Below are 25,460 nucleotides of genomic sequence, written 5' to 3'. Positions count from 1 at the left end.
ATCTCCTTTTACTGACTTTCATATTGCAGTTATTGTATTTAATAGACTGTAAAATACTACCTATAATTTTTCATTATTTTTTGTATCACGAATAAAGAAGAGGGAGTCCCCCCCTCTCTGGGTGATGCAAATAGTTAAAGTGCTCAGCTGTAAACTTCAAGGTTGGAAGTATGTATTCATTCACCTAGTACCTCAGAAGAAAGGCCCAGCAATTCCCTAGTGAAAAAGCAGCCACTGAAAGCTGTATGGAACACACATTTACATAGACAAATGGATCGTCATGAGATAGAGCCAACTTCACAGCAACATTATTTTCTTAAAGAAAGAAAAAAAATAATGGTAAGATATACTTGGATTTCAGGGGCAATAAAATCTGAAAAAATCATCTTGGATTCAGTTAATATAGTAAACCACTACATTTTCCTAGTAATCCAGAGTACTTTTGGTCTTTCTATTCCCTCAATCCATAAATTCAATCTCATCAGGTAAAGTCTCTTTATCTTTCCTTTTACTCTATCTTCATTCAAACTAAGACACCTAAACTGTAAATCTATTCTAAGCCTCTTGTTTCTGACCAGTCAAGCTCCCTACATTATCAATACCATGTTAATTATCTTAAAATATTTTACTGTAAATGTTCCATTTTTTTATTCACTTTAAAGTATTTAAAACAACTAAGATAAAAACCAAGTCTACTTGGGCCTTGCAGATAGTGTACTTGTTATGCACTCATAAATATGTATGAGGGGGTACCCCCCAAAAACCTGAATTTGCACTGGGTGGATGAGAGTACACATTTTTCCTGCTAGGTGAGTTGTGCACCCAGTGGTGTTGCCTGGGAAGGTTCTCTCTGGTCACAGTGAATTTTTTCACTGTGATGCACTGCCATCAAATTGATTTGGCTAACAGCAACCCTGGAGAACAGAGTAGAACTGCACCTTTTGGTATCTGAGAATTTAATTCTTTACAGAAACAGATAGCCTCATCTCCAACCCCCTTTCCCTCACCTCCTGCCCAAGGAGTGGCTAATGGGTTTGAACTTGCATGTTCGCTGACCTTGTGGTCAGTAAGTAGTTCAATACATAACTCACTAGGGCTCCTTAGGCCAAGGATGGTAGGTTATAAATATACAAGAAGCCTGGAATACTGGTTATATTAGAGTCCTGGATTTATTTTTGGAGATTTAAGTAATGAAAATGATAGCCTGCTTATAGCCATTATAGAATGAATTCTGGGGAGGAAAAAAGAATGAATTCTGTTATATACTCTTAGATGCAATTTTAACTGAAACTAGTGTCTAAGCTCTTCACAACTCACTCTCAGGTTAGTTTTTAAAATTTTTATCTTATTTCCCTTGACACTTTTCAGGTATCCGTGCTGTATTAAATCATTTTAGACTGAATTCGCTACTTATCAAACAAACAACGTTCCTCTGCACTTCTGTGCTGTTGTTTAAAATCTTCACAGAAATGTCATTTGTTCATAGACAAACTCTTATTGAGTCAGACCAGCTCAAATATAGTTAACAACTTGCTCCATTACCTTGTAAGCAGGCTCCAGCACTTCTAATGTCTCATTGTAATTATTTACCTATAAATCTGTTTCCTTAATCAAGTTGCTAACTTTTCAGTGGCAGAGACTATGTGCTTTCAATTTATGTCCTCAATGTTAAGCATGTAAATTTTCAAGAAATACTCTGATAAAGAATACGGGATCAAGCAGATTTAAAATAAAAACAACTTATTTTTGTGCTGCAAGTAATAAAAGCTTTATGCAGCCTGCCTTTGCCCCATTAGACACTGCTCAGCAATGTATTTCATAAATTAGGAATGATCATTTTTATTATAACGCACAACTTAAAAAATAACTGTAGTTATCATGTTCATTCTTCTTTGTAATCCCTAAAGGACCCAACACAAACACTGTATCTAAAAGGCATTTTTAAATGTTTGCTGAATATACTTTATAGCATCACAAACAACACAGAAGAACTTATACCTATCGAGGAAGACTGTGGACTAATCAGAAGGTCTTCTTGGACTTGTTCACTGCCTGGCACTGTTTGCTGATCACTCAGGGAACTCTGAGATGCACTGACAGGTTGAGACACTTCCTCATGAACCTCTTCGTCACTTAACCTTTCTACTTTGACCCGGACATCTTCTTCAGCACCTAGAGGCAAGGTAGCTTTTGTGCTCTCACATGTCACATAATCAGCCACTCTTCTGTCTGTCTCAGCTGGGCCAGGTAATTCTGAAGTTCGAGTATTTTCTGCCTGCTTAACCTTCTCAGGCTGAATCCTTCGATCAATTCCAAATGGAAAAGTCCAGGGAAAAGCTAAAGAAGAGTCAACTGCTTGGTTTCTGTTTTCTGAATAGGAAGCTGAAGAGCTCAATACCTGCGGAGAACTTGTCTGTGCGCTACCCTTTACAGGGCTCTCCGGCGACATAACTATGTAGCTTTTACGTTTTCTCCGAGATTCTCGGCAAACAGGAATGGTTCTTTCCACAACACTGCACTCTGAAGACACTGGAGAAATGCTTCCATCTCGAGAAGTAAAATTGCAGTTATTATTATTTTCTTGCCCAGCATCTAGACCTTTTTCTGGTTGGCTGTTGGGTGTATTCCACAAAATGCTTGATTTCATGAACTCTGAGCAGGTGCTAGCAACACTAAACATTTGCATATAGCTGGCTGCAGCCAGAACATCAATAATATTTTCTGTATTAATTGACAGAGTGGCTGTGTAAGCATATTCCAAAAGGGGAATAAAGCCAGTCACTGTAACATGATGTAAATCCAACACATTATTGTTCTCATCCTCTGCTTGGCCCACAAGTTTAGTGCGAAAGAAATCACTGCAAGCTGCTAGTACCACCTTGTGTGCCCGGAAGATTTTGTCCTGGACACGTATAGTGATATCACAGAAATGTCCATCATTTCGCAGCATATTGAGCTTTCCAAGCATTTCCTGGCTGTGGGAAGAGGAGCTATGAGTAAATGTTTTCACACCCATCTTTTCCTTTCTCTTCCACAGATGCTCTTCAAGGATGCAAATGAATCAGAAATGTCCTAAAAAATACATAAAATAAAGCATTAATTGGTGTTTAGTAGTTGAAAGCGGAAGTGATTTAGATTGTTTTCATGTGCTACTGTGCTAATAAAAAAGTTATATTAAATGCATTCTCTCTACCTGCCCCCAAGCTATCTAATGAACTAAGCCTGTGTGTTAATGATTTTATTAAGTTACATAGTTTTGAATAACAAGGTTCTAAACGCTTCACACCTGTTAATGTGCTTGATCATCATGAGCTTCTGACTCACAGAGACCCTATAGAGGATATCTGAATCTACAATCTTTATGGGAGCAGATAGCCTCAGCTTTTTGCTAGTGGTCTGACTACTGATCTTGTGATTAGCAGTTCAACATTTATCGAACAGCACTACCGAATGGCTTCTTCCCAAATTACTCATCACTATCGTCAATTTCAACTCACAGAGACCCTACAGGACAAGATAGAGCTGCCCCTCTGGGTTTCGGAGAATAAATGTTTACCAGAGTAAGCATCTTTCTCCCATGTAGCAGTAGTGATTTCAAACTGTTGACCTTACAGTTAGCAGCCTAATAGCCACTGTGCCACGAGGTCTCCCCAGAGGCTGGCTCCAGAAACATACTCAACTTCACCACCATACTGCCTCGTTCAGAGGTTAAAAGCTCAAGTTTTAGTGGTTGAATAGCCTGGATTCTTTGCATGCCTAAGTTTCCTTAAGAACTTCGCATTGAATACCTCCATCTGCTCATTCTTTTACCTTCAGCATATAGTAAGCGCTACAAATATTTCTTGAATGATTTCATTGATGGTATTTTGAGCTGTGTTGGACAAGTTTTCGATAAATGACTGGCAAGTGATTATTAACTGGTTTACTTAGAACCAATGAGTCACTCTGGCATATGAGAAAGAATACCAGCTTTGGACTCTAATCAGCAATGGTACCTGAGTCATGTCACTTACACCCTATGACTCTGTTTCCTTGTCTGAAGGGGGGGAATAAAAACGTGTCATGTAATGGGCAAGGGTGATAGTTGAACAAACATAAGAAGCATAATTAATGTCACCAACCTGTATATGTGAAGATTACTGAAATGTAAAATGTTTTGATACATATATAGGGTAAATTTAAAACAGACGGAAAAAATTTTAGAAGGATCCATAAAAAAAAAGAACTTCCTACTGTTATAATGATTGTGTTGTAAATAGTAAAATTTTAAAATGAAATAAATGCTTAGCATAGTTCCTAGCACTTTGTAAATGCTCAGTTGTATTCTAAACTCTTAAATCACAATCCCTAAGCTAATGCAAAAGGTGCACTGGTGGTCCAGGGGATTAAGTGTTGGTCTGTTTAATAGAGAGGTCAGCAGTTTAAAACTTACCAGTTGTCCTATTGGAAAAATATGAGGCAGACTGCGTCCATAAGAATTTACAGCCTCAGAAACCCTATTCACCAATTCTACTCTGCTCTGTGAATTCACGGAGGTGGAATCTACTATAGTGAGTAATGATTTTAATCTAAGCTAAACAATTTTTTCTTTTTTATAGTCACTACTAAAATAAAAGCAAAGGGCTCAAGTAGAAAGAAAATGTTTTGATAATAATGATGGCGACAAATGAGTGTATGTATGGATTGTGAAGAGTTGTATGAGCCTCCAATAAAATGATTTTAAAATAAAATAAAAGCAAAACAGACTGCTCTCTTCATTAAAGTTGGAGAAAATATTTTTGTTAAGTCATTAATTTTTAAAATTAAAAATACAACCACTAATTAAGAAAGTATATCGATGAGTATTTGAGTATTTATTAATACTGGAACATCTTCAGTTCTGAGTATGGCATGAGTGTATAATTAAACTGTCATAAAATAAAAACATCAATAATGGTAGCTATTATTACACATTTAATGAAAAAATATAAAACTACATATTAATAATGATTCCATTTTTATAAATATATACATATAGGTCAAAGACTAAGTGATTATACATGTTAACCAGATTTTCATGGATTTTCTAAGGAATCCAGGAAACCTTTAAAATGTATAACATCATGATAGTCAAGGGAATTAATACTCAACAAAATATTCTGAACCTTTGATACAGATAAGTTTTTGGAGATTTCACTTATCCTCTGAGGAGGGTAGAGAAGTTCAAGCTTATTCTATCTATCCTTTTTTTTTGCTAGTTAAAAACAAATACCACACTGCTGCATTCTGCTGGTGCTTCAGGTACTTTATGTCAAGCTCTTAAAACTAATAAAGAATAGGTCAACTTTCTCTTTTCCCTTGAAAGTTTTTTTCAAAAATCTAACGACAGCTATGGCACTCACTTTTCTGTCTTTAAATAGTCTTACTCCCCTTAAAAAAACCCTGCTGGCATTTACACATTGGGCTGCTAATCTCAAGGTCAGCAGTTTGAAACCACCAACTGTTCCAAGGGAGAAAAATGAGGCTTTCTAGTTTCATAAAGAGTTACAGTCATGAAAACCCACAGGGTCAATTCTACTCTGTTCTATAAGTTCACTGTGTGTTGGAATCTGCTGGGTAGCTTGAGAGTTGAGTGAGTCCCTTTAATTGCTCCTCAACTTTAACGAGTACCTTTGCTATTCAGAGCATGTTCTGCTTAGTACAATTTCCACTGCTCAATATTCCCTCACTCCTTTAAGATGATATGGTTTTGCTATTATTACAGTTGAGTATGTCTTCATTATTTACCTCACTTGTTCTGGACACAAAAATTGGTTGACTAATTTTGGTATTCTGACATTGGTATCATGTTAATTTTGTTCACATTAGCCTAAATTCAACATTCATTTGTGAGGAACTCTCAGCAGACGGGGAATTAAGGTGAACTTTCGTAAGTCAATAAGGAGACTTTACAAAAAAATTTTCAATTAATGAAGATTTTATTGATGAAATACTGGAAGCTTTCCCCAAAGCTCTAAATAGTGCAGAAAGACAAAAAAATAAAAGGCTTAAAGCCTGGAAAAAACACTACCACTCTATTTCCCTTACTTGTAGACATGATTGCCTATATAGAAAAATCCAGGGAATTTAAAAATATCTCAAATAGCTAATAAATGACAGGATACAAAATCAATACAGTCTGTTGTTATCACTACTATGTCAATCCATTTTGTGAAGGTGTTTCTTTTTTTTCACTGACACTTTACCAAGTATGATTGTCTTTTTCAAAGATCGATCCCTCTTGGTCACAGGCTCAAAGTATGTGAGATCAAGTGTGATTATTTGTGCTTCTAAGGATGATTGAATATAAATAAAGATGCCAAATGTCTTCCAAATGATCCCAATTAATATTCTCAGTTTTTTTTAATAATACTGATTCTAAAATTCAAACAGAAAGAAAAAAGAACAGACAACATATTGAAAAAGAATAAAGTTCAATAAATCACATTAATTGAATTAAAGCTTACTAAGAATTAAAGTTGATGGCAACATATGTACAAATATGCTTGATACAATTGATGTATGGATTGTTATAAGAGATATAAGAGCCCCCAATAAAATGATTATGTCTTATCTATCTATCTATCTATCTATCTATCTATCTATCTATCTATCTATCTATCTATCTATCTATCTAAAGCTGTACTAAGAAGTACAACCAGAATGCTCCTTAGAGGCAAGGTTGGCAAGACTTTTCCTCATGGTCCTTGGATGTTGTCAGTAGAGACCAAGAGAAGGAAATCATGCTTGGTGAAGTACAAAAGAGGAAGGCCCTTGATAAGAGAGATAGATGCGGTGGCTACAACAATGGGCTCAAACAACAATTCTGAGGATGATGTAGGACTGGACAGTGCTTCACCTGTTGCTCACAGAGTGTCTATAGGTCGGAACTGACCATGTCTATCACCTAACAACAACAAAAAGCTGTAACGGAGGTAAAAATGAGAAGCTGATACCACGGGTTCAAGTAAAAGAAATATTTTGAAAATGATGATGGCAACAAATGTACAAATGTGCTTGACACGATGGATGGATGGATAGATGGTGATAAGAGCTCTTATGAGCCCCCAATAAAATGATTAAAAACAAAACAAAAAGCTGTAACAATCTAGCCAAAGTGATACTGACATAACCGATCTGGAGATCAATGTAATGGACAGCCAAAAATTATACCCCTATAAACACATCCAACTGATTTTTGACAATGTTACAAAAGGATATGTAACCTCTGGATACTGTTGTGAAAAAATACAAACCTCAACTGAGATTTCACATCTACTGACAATGAACTCAAAATGGGTCAAGAAACGAAAAGCACAAGCAGTAACAGAAAAAAACAAACAAACTAGACTTGTAATAAAGTTTTTCTATGAAAATCACTGTATTAAAGGAATGAAAAGACAAGCTATAACCTAGGGCAAAATAGGCTTATATCTAGACTCAGGAAACTTATAGACTTATATTTTTTGAGTTACAGAGCGGACCATCAATTTTATATTCAATAATTCATCCACATTTTGTTTCAACCCATCCATTGCAATCCCCTCAATGTGCCATCACTTAACCTGCTTTCTCCTGGTGTTTTCTGTTTCCATTTTTCCTCCTTCCTAACCCTCTGAACGTTTTGTTGTTGGGGAAATGCGGCCCTTAATGATTGCTTATTTTGCTACAGGGCTGAGCTCAGTCCCAGACCTGAAAAGTGACTAAGGGCCATAGTCTCAAGAGTCATTGCCTATCTGACCAGTAATTTTATAATTTTGAGTTTTGTTCCACATTTTTCTCCCACTCTAAGACTTTCCAATGTGATCCTTTCAGAGTTGTTGACAGTGATAGCTAAGCACCAACTCATTCTTCTGGTCTCAGGGTCCTGGAGGTTGTATTTATGAGTTCATGGGACCAACTGCTTCTCTATGTTTTTCAATTTTCATCATTCTTCTTTCCTTTGGATGGGGAGAGACCAAAGGTTGCATCTAAATGGCTGTTCATGAACTTTTAAGATGCCATTGCTATTCACTCCAAGCAGGATTTTGAACACTGGCTTTTCGGAATATGTCATGCCAATAGACTGTGATGTCCCCAAAGACTATGGTCTTGATAATCTTCACAGTCTAGTGACTCATTCCCTTGAGGAGTTTGGTTATGTCTAAGAAGCAGTCATAAGCTTTCCACCTTATGATGAACAATGTTCATGGCTATATTGGCAGCAAAGGTAAACAGACACATATAAACAAACATCCTCTGTCAAACCAATCTTCGTGGCTACACTCCACAATCTCTCCCATGCCTGTTTGGCTTGTATGTCTGACTAAGCATCTTCATGTAGACCAACGCCATCACAGGATTGTGTGCTGAACAGAATTTCTCTGTTGCCTTTAACTCTAGCAAACCTTCCAATGTCTTCTCCTGCCCTCCATCATTTTGCTACTATCCTCCCTCTGGTTGTATACTGCCTTCATCTTCACTCAAATCAACACTTATGACTGGTCCTCCCTCCCTTTTTTCCCGTCCCTGGTGTGTACGCTTAGTTTTCTAGAGAAACAAACCCAAGGCACTCGATATCAGTGGTTTTCAACCTGTGGCTCGTGACCCCTTTGGGGATTGATGACCCTTTCGCAGGGGTCGGCCTAAGGCCAACTAAAACACATATTTCTGATGGTCTTAGGAACCGTGACACCGCTCCTGTCTCCAGGAAGGTCTGCTCACATGCAGATACGCCCACATACGAGTACCGGGTGAAGATTTACCTATGCTTCAAGATAAAAATGTCATTTATTTGTAATCAGGAATAAAATATTTCACAATCTATAATTACATATTGTTTTTGTGTTAATCACTATACTTTATGTTCAATTTGTAGCAATGAAAATGCATCCTGCATATCAGATATTTACATTACAATTCATAACAGTAGCGAAATTAGTTATGAAGTAGCAACAAAAATAATTTTATGGTTGGGGGTCACTACAACATGAGGAACTGTATTAAAGGGTTGTGACATTAAGAAGGTTGAGAACCACTGCACCCTTGCACGTGCTCTCTCTCTCTCTCTCTCTCTCTCTCTCTCTATATATATATATATATATATATATGTACTTTCTGTTAAGAAAATTTATATCAACGAAGTGGCCCAGCCCAGTCTGACTCCAGTCCTTGGGTCAGTTGGAAACCCCTCCAGACTCATGTGGCTTCTGGCTAATGAAGCAGGAAGGTAAAGTCGGAAGTGGTGAGATCACATGTTGGTTGGTGCAGTTGTGTGGAACCAAAGGTGGCAGAAACACAGCAGAGCACCAACAGTTCCCAGGGTCTGAACCAAACACAGACAAGCAAGCAAGCAGGAAGGCAAAGGGGTTAAGAGAGAAGTATTATACAGCATCTTGTCCACAACCCCAAGGAAACATCATTAGGCTATGTCCTAATTGAAAGCTTGGACTCCCCTCATACCTTCACACAGGTGTACCACACTAAAGTAAAATCTAGTCATTACACCAGGTAACCATCAAAGTATATTTCTTTTCATGTTAAGCCTTTTCTTGACTTTTTATAATAGTAGTCTCATACAATATTTGTCCTTTTGTGATTAATTTCAGTCAGCATAATGTCCTTCAGGGTCATTCATGCAATATGGGGTTTTGCAGATTCATCATTATTCTTTAAGTTTGCATAGTATTACATTGTACATAATATCAAAGTTTATTTATTCTTCCACTAATGGGCATTGAGGTTGCCATTGTTTTGCTATTGCGAATAGTGCTGAGATGAGAACGGGGGCACCTATGTCTACTCAGACAGCTATTCTTATAGAGGGATTAATGGGCCACACAATATTTCTATTCCCAACTTCTTGAGGAAGCTCATACCACATTGGCTGTACGTTTACAGAGTTCTAGCAGCAGTGTATGAGGGCTTTAGTCACTGTACACCCTCATCAGCATTTGGTAATTTGTTTTTCAAACTTTGCTATTAATGCTGGCATAAGTGTGTTAATCTGGTTTGACTAAGAAACAAATTCATAGACACATGCAATGATGCTCAGTGCAGGAAGATCACAGGCCCGTGGGTGTAAAGTCTTGTGGATCCAGTGGCAGTGGAAGCATCTTAGTGCTAGCAAGGGTCTCCACATGGTTCCTCCAGCCCCAAGACACAGGCTGTATCAGTGTAGTTCCATCTGGCTTGTCTCGCAGGGAATGTCTCGCCGGGAGACCAGGAAAGAGTGTGTGTCTCTGGCCTCCAGTGAGTTTTTTTATCTCTGTAGCACTTCCAAATGAGGTCACAGCTGCGACCTGATTGACAGGCTAAACTCCACCCCTTCACTCTTGAACAGGCTCAAGTTGACACCAGATTATTTAACTACCACACCTGAGGTTATATCTCATTTTGATTTTCATCTCTCAATGGCTAATGATTGCAAGCATTTCTTCAAGTGTTTGTTGACCAACTGAATGTCTTCTTCCCTGCCCACTATTTAACTGGATCAGTTATCTTTTTATTGTTGAAGTGTTTAAGTTTTTCTGGTTTAGTCCCTTGTCAGATATGTCAGTACTAAAAATTTTTTCTCAGTTTGTGAGTTCTCTTAACAACTTAGGTAAACATTTTTAATGCATCTATGTGTCTAACTTCTAGGAAGTGCCAATTATTTATTTTTGTTGTGTGTGCTTTTCAATATGTTTGGTAGTTTATTGATGCCTTGTATTAAGATCACTAAATTTGTCCTTATTTTTTCATTGATGATATTAATATATTTAAGTCTTTGATCCACCTTGTTTGTTTTTGTATCTGGAGTAAGGTATGGGTCTAGTTTCATTTTTCTGCAAATAGAAATCCAATTTTTCCAGCATCATTTGTTAAAGAGAGCACTCTCTTCCCCATTTAACATTTGTCAGTCCTTTGTTAAAGATCAGCTGTGTTAGATAGATGGATTTACTTCTGGGTTCTCAATTCTATTCCATTTGTGTATGTATCTATTGTATTAGTACCAGGTTATTTTGACTACTTTGGCTCAGTTTTAAGTTTCGAGATAGGAAAATAAGGGCCTTCATTTTGTTCTTTAGTAGTACTTTGCTGGTTTTTCATACTTTCCTTTCCAAATAAAGTGTATTAGTTTTTTCCATCTTTAAAGTAGAATGTTAGACTGCGGATCAGGACTGCATTGTATGTATAGTTTTCTTTTGGTAATGAGTTTGCACAATTTTAAAAATTTCTATCCATGAGACTAGTATATTCTTCCATTTATATAGCTCTCTTGGTTTCTTATAATAGTGTTTTCTAGTTTTCTTTGTAAAGATTTTTTGTCTCTCTGGGTAGATTCATTCCTAAGTATTTCATTTTTTTTTTGGTGGCTATTATAAATGGTATTGTTTTCCTAATTTGCCTTTCAGAGTTTGCTTTGTTAGTATAAAGAAATGTGAATGGCCTTGTATGTTGATCTTGTACCCTGACACATTGCTTAATTTATATAAAGAACTTAAAATTTTCTAGAGTAAGAAAGCAAACAACATAACTTTAAAAAGGTAAAATAGACTTCTGGTTAAGGACCCAGATGGAAAATATAGCTGGCATTTCCATCTCTGACCAGCAGTACAAAGTGAATCCTGACCTTCTTCTAAACAATGTAGTCTAGTAGTTCCTCAAGATTCAACATAGTTATCATGCCCATTGCTACAGAGGTGACTCTACAGGACAGAGTAAAACTTCCCTATAGGGTTGAAATACTATAATCCTTATGGAAGCAGATTGACACATCTTTCTCTGAGCATCTGGTGGGTTTGAGTAGCCAACTTCTCTGTTAGCAGGAAGCACTTAATCTTAGAGCAATTAGATGACCCAGGAATTTTACTTCTGAGTGTCTACCAAGAGAATTGAAAACAAACATTCCCAGACAAAAACATGCACATGTACATTCACCAGAGCATTATTTATAAATACAATGAACACAATGCAAATGCCTATTAACTAGTGAACAGATAAATGTGATACATAGATGAAATGGATTAGTCATTAACAAGAGCTACTAATATTTACAGAACATAAAAATGAAACTTAAAAACATGCAAAATTAAGAAAGCCACTCACAAAGAACTACATATTGTATGACAATATTTACCCAAGAGAACATCAAAAAGTTTGTGGAATAACAAGATGGCAGTCAAGGTCACTGAAACAAGACATAGATTTGTGGTTAAATAGGTCAGGATGGTGGGGGAAGACTAAGTAGCACTGGTAACTGTGCAGGGCAGTGAATTCTTTAATGCAGCTCTTCTAGGCAAAGTCTCGAAGCGCCACCAAATGACTTTTTCCTACATGGGTCTAGTAAGGTGGAGGAAGATATTGGTATGGTTAACCTGTGAGTAATTATGAACAGGATTCCCTGGAGTGCCACACAAATGCACACAAAATGAGTGCTCTTGAGATGCAAGGAGAGGAGTGGAAACACCCAGGAGTGGAAAGCACCCTCCAGACTTGTGAAACCTCTTGGATCCAGAAGACAGCTATAACATCAGATGAACTGAAGTGCCATAGCAAGACAGAGTGATGGACTTCCCAATCCAAAGGGCAAGCAGAGCTGAGTGCTGGCTTGTGGAGTAGAGTGCCTTTGAGCACTTAATTGGGGCAGGGCTTGCTGGAATGAGGTGCCTCTGGGTACTTAATGCAGGGAGTAGGCTGGGTTTGCTGACCCACCCACCATGAACTGGATGCCTTCAGGCTGAGGCTTACAGCAGAGTAGTAGGGCGCTTTGGGTAGTTATTAGCAGATCTGAAAGAACTTTGTAACATATCCTGATAACTCAAATCTGAGCATTTCTCACTAGCACTACAACTTGTTAACTTCCTTAATAAACTCTTTATCATGAATTTTGTCTGAGTTTAGTGTAGCCATTGCAATGGATATTAGAACCCACAGAAATAAAAGAGAACATTAAGATAGCACAAAGGGGTATGGAACTTCTTTTTGAGGTAATGAAACTGCTCTAAAACTTACTGTTTGGAGTTGGAGAACAACTCTTTGAACGTACTAAATATCTTTGATTATGTGATTGCATGGTACATGAATTAAAAAAATCAAAACAATAAAAACTCAACATATAAGACTCCTAGTTTCCTTTCTACAAATAACTAAGTCTTCAAGCCCATCTTCAACACAAGACAACAAAACAAACTCAAAGACAAGAATTTTGGAGGGAACAACCTGAGAATGGTGGTCCCTGGGAAAACAGATGCCATAATAAAATGGAGAGATGAAATGAGGAGCTCATACCAAGAGCTTAAGTAGAAAGCAAATGTCTTGAGAATGATGAGGGCAACCAATGTACAAATGCGCTTGACACAATGGCTGTATGTATGGATTGTGATAAGAATTGTATGAACCCTCAATGATTTTTTTTTTAATTGAGAGATGGATAAACAGAAAATCAAAGCTTATTGGCAGCCTAAGACATAGGCAAGGTATTTAAAAAAAATTATTTTGTTAGGGGCTCATACAACTCTTATCACAATCCATACATAAATTGTGAAAAGCACATTTGTACATTCATTGCCCTCACCACTCACAAAACATTTACTCTCCACTTAAGCCCCTGGCATCAGGTCCTTATTTTTTTCTCCCTCCCTCCCAGTTCCCCACTCCCTCATGAACCCTTGATAATTTATAAATTATTATTTTGTCATATCTTGCCCTGTCCGACATCTCCCTTCACCCACTTTCTGTTGTCCGTCCTCCAGGGAGGAGGTCACATGTAGATCCTTATAATCGGTTCCCCCTTTCCAACTCACTATCCCTCTACCCTACCAGTATCACCACTCACACCACTGGTTCTGAAGGGATCATCCACCCTGGATTCCCTGTGTTTCTGGTTCCTATCTGTAACTCGGTACATTCTCTGGTCTAGCCAGACGTGCAAGGTAGAAATGGGATGATAGCGGGGCTGGGTGGGTGGTGGGGAGCATTTAGGAAGTAGAGGAAAGTTGTAATTTTCATCATTGCTACATTGCACCCTGTCTGTCTCATTTCCTTCCTGAGACCCCTCTGCAAGGGGATCTCCAGTGGCCTACAAATGGGTTTTGGGTCTCTAATTCGCACTCTCTTCCTCATTCACTATGGTACGACTTTTTGTTCTGATGATGCCTGATAACTGATCACTTCAACACCTCGTGATTGCATGGGCGGGTGTGCTCTTCCATGTTGGCTTTGTTGCTTTTGAGCCAGATGGCTGCTTGTTTATCTTCAAGCCTTTAAGACACCAGATGCTATATCTTTTGATAGCCAGGCACCATCAGCTTTCTTCACCACATTTGCTTAAGCACCCATTTGTCTTCAGCGATCCTATCATGGAGGTGAGCACACAATTATATGATTTTTTGTTCTTTGATGCCTGATAACTGATCCCTTTGGCACCACGTGATTGCACAGGCGGGTGTGCGTCTTCCATGTTGGCTTTGTTGCTTCTGAGCTAGATGGCCGATTGTTTACCTTCAAACCTTTAAGAGCCCAGATGCTGTATCTTTTGATAGCTGGGCACCATCAGATTTCTTCACCACATTTGCTTATGCATCCGCTTTGTCTTCAGCAGTTGTGTTGGGAAGGTGAGCATCACAGAATGCCAATTTCATAGAAGAAAGTATTCTTGCATTGAAGGAGTACTTGAGTGGAGGACAAGCCAGGTGTTTCTAAGTGGGAAAAAAAAAACCCACCACCACCTATAATGGACAAACTGCCTGAGTGTGGATGAGCATGACAGCAAATTCCTGGGATTAGGGCATGCCCCCACACTATTATAAACCTTGATGCCATCCAGGATGCCTACCAGGCCCTAACTGTGTCTGTGGGGATGGGTTGGGGGTGGTGGTGGAGAAGGACGACGGGACACTTGTGCACAGCTTCAACAAAACCAAAAAACCCTGCTTAGAGCAAGGAGAAGAGAAAAATTATTATTTTAAAATAGGTCTAGAGTGTTCTGTTCTCTGCCTACCCTCAAGGGAAATTACCACAGTCTAACTGATGTGAGAGAAAGGAAAAATTGAATTCCACCACCTGTTCCCCCATTTCCTTTCTTTCTCACCTAAAGTGGGTAAAAGTAATTGTGAAGGTGAATTTGGGGGTACACTTCCATTACAAGATTGAGACCTAAATAGAGGGCCATGGAAAGCTTTCAGTCCTCCTAAACTTTATCATAATATCGTAACATATAAACAAGGCTATTATAAAATATCAGAAAATACAGTTAAAAGAACTAGGAAGGAGTTTCTAGGGAAAAACCTAAACAGGGGAGCCCCCCAAAAGTCAGTACAAGACGTAGAAGCCACGGACACCAAAATCGACAACAGTCAACATAGCATACCTTTAGCCAGAGAAACATACACCCTCACACTAAAGGCCTATTTATCCCAGTTCCTATTGCTCTAACCATCACTTCTGCATTGAAGAAAAAAAAAATTACATAGTGTGCTAAAAGGCAAGAGAAAACAGTCTAGTGAAAGAAAGCAAATAAGAGAGTCATACTCAATTCCTACATCTCTTCCATATATATCAGAATAGGAATTAAAAATAACCACTCTTACCATCTAACCACCTCTCATGTGTCAGACTGTGATACTGTGTGTGAACTAAGTATTTCTGTGATGCGGGAAGCTATGACACCAATATTTCAAGTATATCGCAAATACTTTCTTTCAACAATACAAATGCCAAGGAGAATCATCACTATCATTTGCCAAAATATGGCTAGGGGTTAAATGTGGAATAGATCATCAATTGCTCATATGCAAGTTCAGGCTGAAGCTGGAGAAAAATTTTTGTAAGTTCACAAGAGCCAAAATGCAACACTGGTTTTATTCTCCTACATAAACCTAGAGACTATCTCAAGAACAGATTTGATGCACTGAACCGTAATGAGAGATGAGTTGTGGGATGACATTAAGAAGCCTATACATGAGAAAATCATAAAGACATAAAAAAGACAGGCAAGTAAAAAAAGACCAAAGTGCCTATCCAAAGAGACGTTGAAACTTGCTCTTGAATGTAGAGTAGTTCAAATGTATCAAAGAAATACAAAGAAATAATGATTCTAAAGAGGTCTGGTGAAAAGGAGGAAGATTCTCAACAAGATTTGGATTAACACTATACCACAACGCAGAGTTACACAAAGAAAGGAAGAATGCCTGAAAAGAAAAAGGGTAGGTAAAATGTTTCACTTTGGGTTTTAGCAACCTAACACAACACATAAAAATAATAACTACTATGATTTAGAATTGACTTGATGGTAACAAATAATTTGATTTCCTCTTACATATTTTGGACATGTTGTCAAAAGAGACCAGTCCCTGGGGAAGGAGTTCATGTTTAGTAAATTACAGCCCTCAAGGAGGTGGATTTACACTGTAGCTGCAGCATAGGGACAATAATGAAGAAAGCGCAGGAATGGATAGTGTTTTGTTTTGTTGTGTAAGGTTGCTATGGGTCTGAACTAACTCAATGGCATCGAACAGTTTATGGATAAATGAAATGTCTGAATGAAACTAGAAATCAGTAACAGAAGGAAGGCTGGGCAAAACATAAAGATTAAACAATACATTTCTAACACATGTATCTCAAGGTAATTTAAAATGCACCCACCTTAGGAAACTTAATAAAGAGAAAATTAAGTCCAAATTAAGCAGAAGAAATATTAAGGATAATAGAAACTAATGAAGTGGATAATAGAAAAGGAATAGAGAAAAATCTATGAAACCAAAAGCTAATATTTTTAGATTAAAATGTTAAACACCTAGCAAGCCAACAAAAGAGGTATGTGTTACAACTTACTAATATCAGATATTAAGGAGGAGCCATCACTATTAATCCCATAAACATTAAAAATGGTAATAGGATATTTTGAACAACTCTATGGACACAATCTGCTAATTCAGATGAAATGGACAAATTGCTTGAAAGACCCAATCCACCAAGAAGGAGTGGGATAATCTCAGCAAACTTCTATCTGTTACAGAAAGTAAACTGATAATAACTACCTTTCAAAACAGAAAGCATCAGGCCCAGATGGTTTCACTGGTGAATGCTACCAAACATTAAGAAAGAGCTGACACGACACTCTACAATCATTTCTAGAAAATAGAAGCAGAGGAATACTTGCTAAATTATTCTATGAAGTCATCAGTACCCTAATATTAATTAGACAATATTAATCTCTGAGAAAATAGACTTCAAGGCAAAAACATCATGAGAGATAAAAAAGAACACTCCATAATTAGAAGAATAGAAAAGACAATCATATTAAACATATACACTACCAATAAAAGGCCTTCAAAATACATTAATCAGACTCTTAAAGGGCTGAAGAGAGAAATACACAGGTCAGCAATAAAGCAGACTTCAGTACACCACTCTCAAGGAAAGACAGATCATAACAAAAGAAACTCAATAAAAAAGCCCAACTTACTGCCAGCTAGATGATTAAAATGATAAAACTGATTAAAGCAATCAAAGATCAAGATCTAAATAACTGAAGCAATATGGCATGTTCATGGACAGGAACACTCAATATTGCTGAGATGTCAGTTCTCCCCATGTGCTTGATAATTAAATTCCGCCCCAATCTCAGAAAATACTTTGTGAATATTGACAAACTGATCGTAAAGTTTGTTATGGAAAGGCACAAAAACCCCAAATAGCTAACACATAGTGAATATGTTGGAAGAATGAGACTACCTACCTGAAGATTAACTATAAACTATAATAAGCAAAAGTGTCCATCCCAGTGTCTGCTATTTTGTCACACTGTGGTGATCTATCTGTAGGTTGCTGTGATGCTGGAAGCTATTTCACTGGTATTTCAAATGCCAGCAGGGTCACCCAAAGTGAATGAGGTTCAGTGAAACTTCCAGACTAAGAACAAATTATGAAGAAGGATTTGCCTGCCCACTTTGGAGAACGCTGCTGCAGCAAACTTTATAGGATGAAAGTCTTGAAGGCCTAATGAACGGAAGCAGAACATTGTCAGAGATAGTGCCGGAAGACACCCAAAATGTGGCTGACAAGAGCTGCTTCCTTGGAGTGGCACTGACCATGACAAATGGATGAAGAAAGGCCCATGGGTGTGAAGCTTTCTGGGTACAATTCAAAGTGAGAAGAAACAGCTGCAAACATCTACTAGTGATCATTATTTGGAATGTCCAAAGTATGAATCTAAGAAAACTGTAAGTCATCAAAAATGTAATGTAACACATACAAAGCAACATCCTAGGTGTTAGTGAGCTTAAATGACTGGTTTGAGCCATTCTGAATCAGAAAACCATATGATTTCCTAGTTCAGGAATGACTCAATCAGGAGGAATGTATTACATTCATTGTTAAAAAGAATATTTCAAGATCTATCTTTAAGTACAGTGCTTTCTGTGACAGGATTACATCCAATAAATACAACTATTATTCAAATGTATGCATCAACCACCAAAGCTAGTGATGCAGAAATGGAAGAATTCTATCAATTTCTTTAGTCTGAATTTGATCAAACATACAAATAAGATGTATTGATAATTACTGTGATTAGAATAAAAAGTTGGACACAAAGAACAGTGTTTAGAAAATATGGCCTTAGTGATAAAAAAACCTGAAGATCACATGAGAGAATTTTGCAAGACCAGTGACTTGTTCATAGTAAATACCTTTCTTCAACAACACAAAAGGCAACTATACACATGGAGTTCTCCAGATGGAATACAGAGAAACAAACCAAACCGACTGCATCTGTGTGAGGAAATGACAGAAAAGCTTAATATCAGCAGCTAAAATCAGGCCAGTGTCTGACTGGAACAGACAATCCAATGCTTCTATAAAAGTGCAGGTTAAAGCTGAAGAAAATTAAAACCAGTCTACAGGGACCAAAATAATGAGTCTTTCCGATCTGAACTTTGAAAATATTTCAATAATGCATTGAACACTAATGACAAATGATTTGAAGAGCTATGGAATAACATCAAGCTATGGAATGACATCAACAACATGGAGAAGGAAAAAGGTCATTAAAGAGACAGGAAAGTAAAGAACAAAGTGGATACTAGAAGAGACGTCCCTGAATTATAGAGTAGCTAAGGCAAATGGAAGAAATGATGAAGTCAAAGAATTGAACATTCTGATACTGAGTGTGGTAATGAATGTATAATTCTTCTTGACATTGAACAATTGAATTGTCTGATGTGCATTATTTCCCCCAATAAAACTGGTGGGGGAAAAAAGAGCTAACTAGAAAATTTCAAAGGGAAGCTTGAGAAAACAAAGTAAAATATTAAAATGAAGAGTTGGAAAGTCAAAAAGGAAACACATGCTTAGCATATTAGAAACTGAAAGAACTGAACAATTCAAGTCTCGAGTTGCAATACTCAGAGTCTATGGACAAACTATTGAATGATGCAGAAAGCAACAAAAGATGGAAAGAATATGTAACAGTTACTGAACCAAAAATAACTAAATGACATTCCACCATTTCAGGTGGTAGTATATGAGCAAGAAACAATAGTGCTACAAGAAGAAATTCAAGCTGCACTGAAAGTATTAGTCAAAACAAGGTCCACTAATTGATGGAATAGCATCAAAACCTGAAATATTTCAACATGCCCAAGCACTGAAGAACTCACTTGTCTATGCAGAGAAATCTGCAAAAGAATTACTGGGCCAATTGACTAGAAGAAATTCATATTTGTACCCATTCCAAAGAAAGGTGCCACAAAAGGGGGAACCTATTACAAGGTTGAATTTATAGCCCACCCCTTAGGCAGACGAATAACAGAAATGTGGGTGAAGGGAGACAGTGGATAGAGTAACAACAATAACGTATCACTGATCAAGGATTCACGAGGGTGGAAGGGTGGGGAAAAAAGAGGAGCTGAAACCAGGGGTTCAAGTAGAAAGAAAATGTTTTGGAAATGTTGATGGCAACAGATGTACAGTGTGCTTAATCCCACTGGATGATGGATTGTCGTAAGATTTGTAAGAGCCCCAATAAAATAATCAATTAAAAAAAAAGAAAGGTGAATATCACTGATCACATGCAAGTAAAATTTTGCTGAAGATCATCCAATGTTTGGAGCAGTATATTGACAGGGAGCGGTCAGAGCTTCAGACTGGATTCACAAGAGAATGTAGAACAAGGAAGATTATTACTAATGTCAGTTAGTCTTGGATGAAAGCGGAGAATACAAGAAAGATATTTACTGTGTTTCATTGATGCCAAGGCATTCGACTGCGTGAATCATAACAAACTATGAATAGCTTTGAGATGAATGTGAATTCCTGAAGACTATATTGTGCTCATGTGGAACTTCTACATGGATCCAGATGCATTGTGTGAACAGAATAAGCAAATACTACATGAATTAAAATTAGAAAGTGTTTGACAGGGTTGTATCCTCTCATGATACATATTAAAACTGTATGCTTAGCAGAGCAGAGAAGCTGGATTATAAGAAGAATGTGGCATCAGGATTGGAAAAAGGCTTATTAACAACCTGCAATATGCAGATGATACAACCTTCCTTGCTGGACGTGAGGAGGATTTGAAACACTTGCGGATGATGACCAAAGATTGCAGTCTTCATAACATATGGATTACAACTCAATACTGAACTACGAATGAAAAATGAATTCAAAGCAAAGAAATTACCTCACAGGGTTATGACAACTCCCCCCACCCCACCCCACCCCTTGCCTAAATTCTAAAGGGATCAAGGAGTCATCTTGATAGATTTTCCTTAAAGACAAGGAAAGCTGTGCTGAGGAATTTTTTTCCATCACCACAATGCACCTGCATATTCTTCAAGGGAAACAAGGACTGTGTCATGTGAATTTCACTGTGAAACCTTACCCCATCCAACCTACAGTCCTGACCTTGTTTCTACACATTTTAGTTCCTGCATCTCAAAACATTTCAAAAGAACATAATTTGAGTCCCTTCAAAAGCCAAAGTTCATTTTGATGTGGTGAAAATGGAGGCACACAGGATGCTTCAGGTGCCCCAACAGACTGGACTGGAAAACACTCCTAAAGGCCAACAAATGATCCTTGAACTAACTACAAGCTTTTCTTTCTTGATGTGTTTTGTTTTGTTCTTTGTCAGTGGTTTGTTGCTGTTGTTGTTTTGTTGTCTGGTTGTATACTGTTGCTTTGTTTTCCTCTGTCTTGTTTTCGTGCATGTTAGTGTCTCCACAGGTCTGTCTAAAGACAGGCTGGATGAACTATCTGGAGGAAAAACAACGGGATCAACAGTTCCGGGGGGACTTGGGATAGGGGGAAGTGGGGGGGTAAGGAAGTGGTGTTAAGAAACCCAGGGACAAGGGAACAACATGAGATCCAAATTGGTGGGGAGGGGGTTGTGGCAGGCCTGGTAGGGAATGATCAAGGGTAAGGTTACGTAAAGAAGAGGTATAGCTGTAACCCAGGTGGGGACAGAGCATGAGAGTGGGGCAGGAGGAAAGTCAAGGGAAATAGAGGAAAGAGCTAGGAGGCAAAGGGTATTTATAGAGGTCTAGACAAAGATATGTACAAATATATATATGAGGATGGGGAAATAGATCTATGTGTCTACATTTATAGGTTTAGTTTTAAGGTGGCGGAAGGACCTTGGGTCTCTACTCAAGCACTCCCTCAATGCATGAATACTTTCTTCTATTAAATTGGCACTCTATGATGCTCACCCTCCCGACACAACTGCTGAAGCCAAAGCGGGTAAACAAGTAAATGTGGTGAAGAAAGCTGATGACGCCCGGCTATCAAAAGAGATAGTATCTAGGGTCTTAAAGGCTTGAAGATAAATAAGCGGCCATCTAGCTCAGAAGCAACAAAGCCCACATGGAAGAACACACCAGCCTGTGTGATCACGTGGTCCCGAAGGAATCAGTTATCAGGCATCAAAAAACAAAAAATCATAGCATTGGCTGTACACCTCCATGATACGATCGCCGAGGACAAACAGGTGTATAAGCAAATGTGGCGAAGAAAGCTGATGGTGTCCAGCTATCAAAAGATATTGCATCTGGGGTCTTAAAGGTTTGAAGGTGAATAAGCAGCCATCTAGCTCAGAAGCAACAAAGCCCACATGGAAGAAGCACACAAGCCTGTGCGATCACGAGGTGCCAAAGGGATCAGGTATAAGGCATCATCCCCCCCCCAAAAAAATACCATAGTGAATGAAGGGGGAAGTGCAGAGTGGAGACCCAAAACCCATTTGTCGGCCACAGGAGATCCCCTCACAGAGGGGTCAAGGGGAGGAGATGAGTCAGTCAGGGTGCGATGTAGCACCCATGAAGAATACAGCTTTCCCCCAGATCCTGTATGCTTTCTCCCACCCAACTACCATGATCCAAATTCTACTTTGCAAGACTGGATAGAGCAGAGGTTGTACACTGGTGCATATAGGAGCTGGAGGCACAGGGAATCCAGGATGTATGACACCTTCAGGACCAGGGGTGTGAGGGGCGATACTGGGAGAGTAGAGGGTGAGTGGGTTGGAAAGGGGGAACCGATTACAAGGATCTACATGTGACCTCCTCCCTGGGGGATGGACAACAGAGAAGGGGGTGAAGGGAGATGCTGGATAGGGCAAGATATGACAAAATAATAAATCTATAAATTATCAAGGACTCATGAGGGAGGGGGGAGCGGGGAGGGAGGGGAAAAAAAGAGAACCTGATTCAAAGGGCTTAAGTGGAGAGCAAATGCTTTGAAAATGATTTGTGCAGAGAGTGTACAGATGTGCTTTATACAATTAATGTATGTATGGACTGTGTTAAGAGTTGTATGAGCCCCTAATAAAATGTTTATAAAAAAAAGAGGTGAAACACAATGCTGACAACGAGGTGGAACAGCAGAAACTCTTGATTCATCACTGATGGGAATTCAAAGTGGTTTAAATAAAGATTAAAATGGTCTTCATCATATGACCCAAAAATCCTAGGTGCTAATCAAGAGCAGAAAAGTGACATTCAAAAATATGCTTGCACGCAAGTGTTTATGGAAGCTTTGTTCACAATTATCAGAACTTGGAAGCCACAATGAGATAGTTATCATGTTGATTGATAAGCAAAATGGTGTACTGATAAAATGGAATTGTATACAGAAATTAAAAAGTAAATACATTATTAAGCAAGGGCAAGATATGAATGGATTCTATGTGCAGAGTGGCAAATGAAAGGCTAAATATATACTGTCTAATTCCAAGTATATAACAGTCTGGAAAAGACAAAATTCAAGACAGTAAAATGAGCAGTTGTTGCTAGAAATGGTCTGAGAGATGCATACATACTGCAGTGAAATTACTCTGTATGGTAACTTAATAGTGGATCTAATATTGTGCAGCTGTCAAAACTCAAAAGAACTGGAAACAAACAAAAACCCACATAAAGTTGTGCAACAGGGCTTTTGGCAAGAAGGTTGATTAGGCAGACCCATTATATGGACCCTCTAAAACAGTGTTTCTTCAACTGGGCAAACTGCCCCTGAGGAGTATTAGAACAATCTAGGGGGGCTGTAAAAGCAGGTACCCACATTTTACCTTGGGCTAGACAGTTTCACTGCAAAGGGGGCACTGAATCATTCCCCACTCCCCACCAAAAAGAGGGCAATAAGCCCAGTAAGTTTGGGGCCTACGCACTATAACAAAGACACAGAGACCCAACAGATACGGATGATGATACAAATACTCTCTGATTCAGAGGAAAGGATGAAAAAGTGGATTGAAGAGACAAGCCAGTCAGGGTGCAGTAAAGCACTGATGAAACACAACTTTCCTCTAGTTCCTTAATGCTTCCTCCCCCCTCCACTATCATGACTCCAATTCTACCTACAAATACAGCTGGACCAGTACATGTACACTGGTACAGATAAGAGCTGGAAACACAGGGAATCCAGGACAGATAGACCCCTCAGGATGAGAGTAGCGATACCAGGATGGGAAGAGGAAGGTGGGGGTTGAAAGGGGGCACCAATCATAATTATTTATGTATAACCCCCTGGGGGTGGACAACAGAAAAGTGGGTGAAAGGAGACAGGGGTTGGTGTACCACATGAAAAAATATAAATTATCAAGGGCTCATGAGGGAGTGAGGGTTGGGAAGGAGGGGGTAGGGAATGAGCTGATACCAAGGGCTCAAGTAGAAAGAAAATGTTTTGAAAATGAGGTTGGCAACATATGCTTGATACAATTGATGTATGGATTGTGATAAGAGCTGTAAGAGCCATCCATAAAATTATTTTAAAAATAAAAATAAAGTGGATTGAATATCAAATAGGAAATGAAGCTCAACAAAAGTAGCCAAAGAGAAGACAGCAGGTGACTTGTCGGCTGGCCTGGCAGAGTCATAATTAGCTTAGCCTGCTGGGACTAGTACCCACATTAAGTACCTACACTAATGGCTGACAAGAAGAAAAGGAGTCGTCTCTTGTTTCCCCTCTCCTGGTGACAAAGGAGTGGCCAATACCTCGGTCACTCAATTGGGGCAAGTTACACTTCCTTGTATACAATGCAGATATATATATAAAGATGTTGTTCTCAAAGGGTTCAGATATTAACAGCAAGTTCCACCTATCAATTTTCATTCATCTAAGACAAACCTGGTGGTGTAGGTTACACGTTGGGCTACTAACTGCAAGGTCAGCAGTTTGAAACCATTGTTGCTCCTTGGAAGAAAGATGAGGCTTTCTACTCCCATAAAGACTTACAGTCTCAGAAGAAAAGGGTGGTAACTGGTAAAGAAGGCAGCTCAGGCAGTTTGGTGGTCCCAGTAGTACTCTGATTCTCTGTCTGCCCAGGACTTAACTGTCAGCATGTTGAGCAAAAGGGCAAAGACCAAGATCACCAAGGCGCAACCTCAGCGCAACATCCATATGTGTTTGTCATGTTTGACTAGTCAGATTCAGGAGTTCAAAGAGGCCTTCAACATGATCAATGAGAATTGAGATGGCCTCATTGACAAGGATTTGCATGAAATGCTTGCCTCCCTTGGGAAAAATCCAACTGATGAATATCTGGGTGATAATGAGGCTCCAGGTCCATCAATTTCACCATGTTCCTTATAATGTTTGGGGAGAAGCTGAACAGATCTGGAAGATGTCTTCAGAAATGCATTTGCATGCTTCGATGAAGAAGTGACTGGCACCATTTAGGAAGATTACCTGAGAGGCTGATGACTATGGGAGATGGGTTCACGGATGAAGAATGGAGGAGCTGTACAGAGAAGCACCCACTGACAAAAATGGAAACTTCAATTACATTGAGTTCATGCACATCCTCAAACATGGAGCAAAAGACAAGTACACTGAACAAAATTCAAATTCCAGCCAAACCTTCCTTGTTTACGTTCTGGGTATTTCTGAGACTTTCTCTTAGAACTTACTGCATGACCTTAGCTTTATAGCTTCTGCCTTTTTGGTGTATTTACTCTCAGCCATTTGTGGCACATGCA

The 25,460-nt window shown here is 38.6% G+C and overlaps 1 protein-coding gene across 7 annotated transcripts in view; it reads right to left on the bottom strand.

The window, feature by feature from the left end:
- Window positions 1-25,460, bottom strand: part of ZBTB44 (zinc finger and BTB domain containing 44) — a 75,355-nt gene that overhangs the window by 34,377 nt on the left and 15,518 nt on the right. For 5 of the 7 annotated variants that reach the window (XM_075564073.1, XM_075564076.1, XM_075564074.1 and 2 more), the window contains exon 2: window positions 1,999-3,072. The exons of the other annotated variants lie outside the window; for them this stretch is intronic. In XM_075564073.1, coding sequence (XP_075420188.1) covers window positions 1,999-3,016 — 1,018 coding nt within the window. In that variant the 5' untranslated portion in view covers window positions 3,017-3,072. The remainder of the gene's footprint in view (window positions 1-1,998; window positions 3,073-25,460) is intronic. 7 annotated transcript variants of the gene reach the window in all.

The sequence above is a fragment of the Tenrec ecaudatus genome, chromosome 12 (genome assembly GCF_050624435.1).
Source record: "Tenrec ecaudatus isolate mTenEca1 chromosome 12, mTenEca1.hap1, whole genome shotgun sequence".
Lineage (NCBI taxonomy): Eukaryota > Metazoa > Chordata > Mammalia > Afrosoricida > Tenrecidae > Tenrec > Tenrec ecaudatus.
Note: the sequence above shows the minus strand (reverse complement) of the source record. Positions and strands in the feature narration are given on the sequence as shown.